The sequence below is a fragment of the Pundamilia nyererei genome, unplaced genomic scaffold (assembly GCF_000239375.1).
Source record: "Pundamilia nyererei isolate P.nyererei 1_Seehausen unplaced genomic scaffold, PunNye1.0 scaffold00001, whole genome shotgun sequence".
NCBI lineage: Eukaryota > Metazoa > Chordata > Actinopteri > Cichliformes > Cichlidae > Pundamilia > Pundamilia nyererei.
Window position 1 is genome coordinate 10,396,737 of NW_005187402.1, and position 7,710 is coordinate 10,404,446.

The 7,710-nt window shown below is 41.1% G+C and overlaps 2 protein-coding genes across 5 annotated transcripts in view; both read right to left on the reverse strand.

Moving 5' to 3' along the window:
* kdm3b (lysine (K)-specific demethylase 3B) overlaps positions 1-2,343 on the reverse strand; it is a 26,390-nt gene extending 24,047 nt beyond the window's left edge. For all 3 annotated transcript variants that reach the window (XM_005719809.2, XM_005719810.1, XM_005719808.1), the window contains exon 1: positions 1,798-2,343. In XM_005719809.2, coding sequence (XP_005719866.1) covers positions 1,798-2,004 — 207 coding nt within the window. In that variant the 5' untranslated portion in view covers positions 2,005-2,343. The remainder of the gene's footprint in view (positions 1-1,797) is intronic.
* A 1,034-nt stretch (positions 2,344-3,377) lies between these two features.
* Positions 3,378-7,710, reverse strand: part of spon2a (spondin 2a, extracellular matrix protein) — a 14,895-nt gene continuing 10,562 nt past the window's right edge. For both annotated transcript variants that reach the window (XM_005719811.1, XM_005719812.2), the window contains exons 4-6: positions 5,158-5,349; positions 4,652-4,823; positions 3,378-4,269 (exon numbers count right to left, since the gene is read on the reverse strand). In XM_005719811.1, the coding sequence (XP_005719868.1) occupies positions 4,082-4,269; positions 4,652-4,823; positions 5,158-5,349 (552 nt within the window). In that variant the 3' untranslated portion in view covers positions 3,378-4,081. The remainder of the gene's footprint in view (positions 4,270-4,651; positions 4,824-5,157; positions 5,350-7,710) is intronic.

Consider the following 7,710-nt stretch of genomic DNA (forward strand, 5'->3'; position numbering starts at 1 on the left):
AAAAAAATATATATATAAGCTCTGGCGGACTTGGTTCTATGGTAGGTCTTAAAGGGTTAAATAAATATCGTCAAATAATCGTGATCTCAATTTCAGTGAAAATAATCGTGATTATCATTTTTGCCATAATCGAGCAGCCCTAGTCTAGTGTGGATCTAACTGATAAAATGTGTCCCTTCACAGCACGTTTTAATTTATTTATTTGGGTTTCAGTTCAAATACACTCAAAGTTTAGATAAATTCAATGTTTAAAAGACACTGTGCTCTTTGGAAAGTTAACTTAATATTGACCAAAAATCATTGTAGTGGGATTTTTTTCAGATCGTGGATGAGCGCTGCCCTACAAAGAAGAAAAAAACATTACAACTACCAATCTATCCTCCATCTTCTTCACTAGACCACTGACTCACACCTGCCAGCTACACCTCTTTAAATAGGTTAGCACATAAACAAGCTTTTCACGTTTTTGGACTGATCAGTTAGCCCACCTATTTTTTCAAAGCTCAGATTTCCTGACATGTCCTTACATGTTCACTGGATGGTGGGGCTCTGAGAAGTAAACACCGGTGGCATAAACCCTCCAAGCTGGACAGACCCCTGACACATACAGCAAGGTTTAAAAGCATAAAAGGGTGTGCAGTACCACATGTCCAAGTCCTTTTGTTTTGTTTATCACTGATGGAGCAGGTTATCAGAGCAGGAGACGAACATGGATAGAAGATGTTTTTCATTATGTTTTTATAATTATGCATCGACATGCACGATAAGGGCAGAGCACAGGAACAAGTTCTCACACAAGAAGTAAATTCCTCAGTTTAAGATTTATTTCCCAAGAAAAAAAAAACAACAATACACAATTAGGAAATGCACACCTGAGGTCAATAAGTAGTATTGCTACTCTTTAGATAAAAGCAAACAAAAAAAGAGGACTAAGGGCTACATTTTTTGTTGTAGCTTGCTTTTTCTAATAAACAAAAAGATAGAACATCGGATGAGATTACATTTTTTTTCTTAAAACTACATTTTTACTTTACTTGATAAACAACATTAAAGTAGACAGATTAGTCATAAATACAATCCTCATGCTAATTGTTTAATTTAAAAAAAACGATGTGTTATCTATTAATGTCAATTCAAATGCATGCTACTGTAATAACCCGCATTTGGACTACAAAGTGCAGCTGTCATGTAGGTCAACCACCGCCACCCAGTTTTCAAAAACTCTCCCAATTTTTGGGCTCGGCAACACTACACTTTCATTCATTCATTCTAATTACCACCCCGAGCAACAGTGTGAATACTTAATAATCTGGACGCAGAGTACGCTCGCAGGGATTCCTGGTTCGCCCCTTTATGAACTTGTAAGGCCTTTAACTAGACAAGCCTCAGCCAACGGTGGAAGCTCATCAACCTTTATGGTTACTCTGTGACTGCCGGCGATTTGTTTCAGTGAAATGAACCCTTAGTTAGCTCTAACGTATCGATGCTTTCGAAATTCGTGCTAAATAGTTAATGAATAACACTGGAGCTGGGTGTCAGAGAGCTGAAAAGCGAACAAAGCAAAGGCCAAAAAAAATCCCCGGCCTCGAGTTTAGCTGCGCCCCAGTGGCTGCGACTTGGAGCTAACCAGTATGTCCAAAAGCTAACATAAAATACTAGCAAATGTAGCATCGGTGCTAGGTAAAAATGTGTTCGCTAATGTAGAGCACATAATAAACAGCTGGTACACTGTGCATGTATGTTAACTGTTGTGTATTTAGCTATGCAGGACGGCATCAGCTGAATGTAAACACTGACCGTTAGCCCCGCTGCAGTGGTTGTTGTTGTCGCCTCCCCGACGCTAACCTCCGGGGCGGCCAGGCCGATGACACTCACTGCCCGCACAGTTCCCCGAAGCCAGTCCCGGGCCCAGGCAGCCTGCTCCGACTCGGATCCATTCGCGGACCTGCCGTCGTCGAGGAGCAAAAGCAAACGCTTCCCTATCAATTCAAGAGAGTCCTCCATGGTTTGCTCACAGGCTAGCTGCCTCTAGTAAGCCACCATAAACAGTGTTAACTTCTCCGCTTGGGATGGGAACTCAAGAAAGCTAAGGTTAGGGTACGATCGGAAAACAGCTTTAAGCTCGATGCCCAATACGGCTCGATTCGACGATTGCGCTGCACCCCGGGGACACGCGGCTGAGGACCGGGTCACGCCAGGAATTCACCCAGTCGAAACGTTTTTGTCCTCGGTGTTAACGCGACTATCCAGCTCTGTCCGCCATTTAGCCCTGCAACAATCAAACGCACTCCTCGTATTCAGGCAGCACTGCGGAGACACGGAGAAAGTGTGCGCAAACGGCGACCTCTAGCGACAGGACCGCAGAGCACCTCAACGATAGCTGCTTTATTTTTCAGGATTTTCCGCAGTGTTAACCAGAGATAGCTGGACCAGCCCAACTACACTGCAAATGGTTAAAATACTTTTATCAAAACGATTATTTACATTATTTATATTTAATTTGATTCAACAACCTATTGATTTATTTTACAGGGATATTCACTTGTTACAAAGATCACAAAAAATAACATATATACATTTGTTGTTAAAATTAAAGTCTTCAATTGTACAAAAATACTGCCAGTAAACAGGAAAATAAGCTTGGAGTAAGCGCACAACGTGTCATCTAATGAATACATGTATTTCTGTGATTGAAATTATTTTTTCATGAGGATCACTGTGGTTATTGTTGTTGATTGTGACCACTAGGAGGTGCTACATCGCCACAAAGCCATCATTAAAGGGCAATGACGAGACTTCCAAGTGAGGCTTTAAAACAGTTTAAAAGAAATTTAATAAATGTGCCTTTCTATCTATAAACAAATATAACTGTGAGCTATATTTTTGGGATATTTATGGCTGTGTATCTTTGCAGCAATCTTCTTCTTTTGGCTGCTTCCTTTAGGGGTCACCACAGGAGACCATCTCACCCTGTACCTCCGGCATCCTTCTCTATTACACTGGTGTAAAAGAGAAGTTACTCCTTCACTGCATCCATATGAACCTCCTCTGAGGTCTTCCTCTTTTTTTCCTCAGCTTAAACATAATTTTGTATAATATATCCCACCTCTGCATGTGTCCAAACAATCTCACCTTTGCCTCTCTTTGTCTCCAAACTGCTCAATTTGTGCTGTCCCTAATGTCCCCCAATGAAAATCTGACGATATTCAGATAAATGCCTGGTCCTGACCCCATGCATTTATTAAACATTTATTAAAATATATAATTTTCACACATAAACACCATACAGCTGGAAAACCAAACTGAAGAACAACACAGAAATTAATTTGAAAAACACACCTCCATGTTTATTCATGAGTTATACAAGATACGATACATTCGAGTATGTACAAAAGTCTCAACAATGAAATATCAAAAGAGAAAATAATACAAATATTTTAATCTTTCTTCCAATAAAAACCTGCATCGTGTCTTATTGCAAGCCAGCTTCTTCAGACTGGCATTACACTTCAAGTCAGCCACTGGGTGTCTCTTATGAAAGGTCATATTTATAAAATGTGGTGTGAGGTTATTTTGAAATCCGGCAAGCATGTATAGGTTATCTAAGAGAAGTAATGCCAGCATGCCTGTAGAGGTATGCAGTATGTGCAAGGACATTTGTGAGCACTCTGTGCCAGTGTGCAGCTATCGACATAGTTTGAATGCATACGTTGCTGACAATGAACAGACCATAATCAGTTTTTCTCTTCTGCATCTACAACAGTTCCAAAAAACCAAAAATATCCCTTTGCACTCAAAACATTTAAACCGCTGTCTCAAGCTTTAATACCCGTTCAGCATGCAGTTACAATCAGACTCATAAACTTCAGTTCCAGAGGAGCGTTCGCCCTAAATCTGACGGCCTTCGCTGTTATCGCGCCACATCTTAAACTTACAAAACTGAGCTGTAACAAAGACAATTGAACCCCTCGCTTCATAAACGCGCCGATCAAGATGCAGAAACCTTTTAAAGTCCGGCAGTAATAACACAAAATCCCAGTGTGTTGCATACCGGCAGCATGCGTGCTCATGCACTCTGCAGCTACTGGAGTTGCATGCAGCTGTGCGGTACACATTCAGCCTGTTCCTCCAGCTCAGGGCAGGGGGTTCCAGCGTTGGCTGGTCGTAAGAGGATGTAACGTGTGCGGTGGCGGACGCCGCCCCTGGAGCAGGGACCCAGACACAAACCCCAAGACGACCAGAGCGACACTTCACAGTCCAATGGCGTTGCTGAGAAAGAGATGAGGAAAATATAAGAGACAGCCAAAAAGGTGTAGAAGTACTGCGATTTACCAAAGACGCAATAGCATAGTTAACTATGCTGGGAGTTTCCTGTAGCATTTAAAAGGACTGAGTGCATTCCCTCTTTATACTATGATTTAACCAACCAAATACTCATTAAATCACATTTCTATTTATTCAGTAGAGACATAGACTGCTAACCTACTTAAATCATCATTAGATGTGACTAAATGAACCATAATGTGACTTCAATGCAATGAAAAACACAATAAAACCACATTATGTGTCTCTTTGATTACCTGTGCTCTCCTATCCAATCATTCGCATCGATATTTGGCCTTTCAGAATTAAATGTGTCCAGTGGTCATACCTGAGAAGCGGCGGGGACTGATAGAGTTGGGCAGAATGTGGTTGGACATCGCGGTTTGATGGTCACGTGATCTGCTCTGTCGCGTGATCCTTATGCTGGCAATCGGTGGAAGATCCTTCAAGCGTGGATAGTAGAAGGAGTTGGCCGGGTGGTTTGGAAACTGAGAGGTGATCTGGACAAGTCAACAAAGAGCGGTGAGGTATATCTCATCAGGAGAGCCAGCAGATTCTCAAGACAACTTTGAATGGACAATAGCCCACTTTCAGACACATGCTGGGAAAAGATAGATGGTCCGTTACGCAAGAGAGCCTTCTTAACTGAAAAAACAACTTCATGTCAGACGTGAGGCCTGCCAAGCAATAACTTAAGTGAAGGAATGATATCCCTTAAGCATCCTGCAAAGTTCTAAAAATAAAAATAAGACAATACAAAAATGTACCTAGAACGTAGAGAAGTGTCAGGTTATAAGCACATGATGTACTAGTCCACACTGGAAGCATTCCTACCTTTGTGATGTTTTCTGGAGGGCTGGTGGGGAAGTTGGGAGAGGAGAAAGTGAATCCACTGTCTGTGCCGGCATCATAAGGGTGGAGGTCAACCGTCACTTCCTGTTTCCACTGGTTGCCCTCACAAAGATTTAGGCTGTCCACACCAACAAACCAGTCAGGGCTGGGGATCACCTTCACCATCAGGGACAGCTGTTGATACAAGAGACACTGTTAAGTGAATATTTAAGCTTATAGGCCAGAACTAGTCTTAATCGGTCAAGTCATCGGTTCATAAGCAGATATAAACTGAGTGGCAAAGCTATAAAGTGCTGACAGCATGGATGTCTTTGTGTCAGTGTCAGGGTGGAAAAGCTATCCAAACTTACAGGGCCCTGTGGGAAAAAATAAATGCCACCTAAACCTAAAAAGTAGCAGCAAGAACTACAATCAAGCATTTGTAATAATTGGCAATAGGTCTTTCAGATTACTGGGGCTCACCATCTTTGCAGAATTGTTTTAATACAACCCTAGTAAGCGGTCTGTTTATGGTCATCCCAAAGCATCTCCATCAGATTTAACTCCAGACTTTGATTAGGCCACTCCAAAACCTTTCTGTTCATTTTTCAGTCATTCAGAGGTCGGTTTGGATAGCATTTTTCACTTCGTTCATAAACAAAATCATTGTACTTGGGTTTGACTAATGAAATGTGCATGATGATCTAAAACATGTAAGTGCAACAAATATGCAAAAAAAAAGAAAAAAGAAAGAAATCAGGAAGGGGCCAGATACGTTTGAATGAAGTGTTCATTATTTTGATTTATTTTCACCCTGAAAAGCATCAGCAGCACTTTGTGTTCAGTCACTATTCTCAGATGTCAGACTATGACCGTGAGCATTATACTTTTAACATCAGCGATGATGAAAATGCAGTCACATTAATCATTAATTAGTAGTCTAACTCACTATAGCACAAATGTTACACTCAATCCTCTGTTATTATTTCTGTGGTTACAATCAAAAGTCTAACTGTAGAATTCTGGATGAGAAAAGGCTGACCAAAGGCTGTTTGGGGAAGAAAAGACAAACAATCCATAAAAAACAATAAATCTGATCCCATCAGCACAGCAATATTTTGCTATAATGCTTCTTGTCTTTTAGTACAGTTTAAACCGTAATTACGTGGACACCCAGGCTCTTTTTGTTCATCAGGCTCTGTGCTTTAGAGCATCCACTTTGTTCTAAAGTAATGCTAAAAACATCCCAGCTTTAATATGTAATAGACGTGATATACTTATATTTCCAAATTACAGGGCCCAGATTTTCGGGGGTTCAACAGCAGTTGGACATTTGGCTACCAAGTGTGTTACATTTAAACATTAGAATATGTACTAAAGAGTTTAGACTGACAAAAAGTGCTTGTCAATATAAGTAAACAACATGGTTGTCAGAGTATTTTTGTTTTTAAAGATTTTATTATTCATATAATAATCAGCTAAGAGTGTTTATATTTCTGTCTAGTACTCAAACAGATACATATTCTTGTACTCAACCAGCTGCATATTTTAATTGCTGGCTCTCTACTCTATAACGGAAACTGTTTGCCTTCACATTATTACTGTTTGCCTTCACATTAATTGTCAGCAGGAAACCGCCACCCAAGAGTAAGAAACAACCTTGTAGAGAATACAAAGTTCTTGAGAAATCACACCTGCTTGCTTGACAAGATAACCATGATATTTCCTTTTTTGTATGCTTCCTGTTGCGTATAAATAAAGGCAGCGAGCTGCTCCACGGTGTGTGAGTCTCCCCCTGAGTCTCTCACCCGTGCACGTTAAACTGCTAAAGTGTCTGAGTGTTATTTCATTACATCTGAGTACTTGATAAAAGAATCTCTTAACATTTAATTGGTCCTTCTGAGCCGGAGTGGACATTGATATTTTTTCAATGCTCCAATAGGAAACCTTCATCAAGTCCTGACATCGTGAGAAGCCCACGCTGTCGACTCCTCTCCAGGCAGAGGATAAAGTCCAGAGACGTGACGTTCGGGTTCTGGCCAGCGTTCTTATAAGAGGTCCACGACTTCAGGGGTTGATGAAGGAAACCAAAGCAACCACACAATAACTCAGGTGAATATTTAGCACTCACTCACATCTTGCGAAAAACGACTGAGGCAACCTGTGGTCTGTACATAAAATAGTTTCCCGTCAAAATATGACAGCTTAGTAACAGTCTCGTCTGAAAAAGGACTGGTAGAGAGTTACGCAGCTCGCCTGAAAAAGGGCTCGGAGCAATGTAAAAAGACACAGAGTTGCCCAGAATAATACTCATTACGCGTATGATCTGTTGTTTTACTGTTTTGTTGGTGGAGTAAGTTGATTTTACAGCACATTAAGGAGGCTGAACTACTCCACCGAATTGTTTACCGTTGGTTGCTCGAGTTCTGGTGGAACGGGAAAAGGTTGTGTTTCATCACATAAAATTGACACCGCTTTCAAGTCTAGCTTGAAAGTAGAAGGCCGTGTCAATAGCCTCTCCCATTCCTCGTGCCAGAGAAAGCACCACGGGTGTGT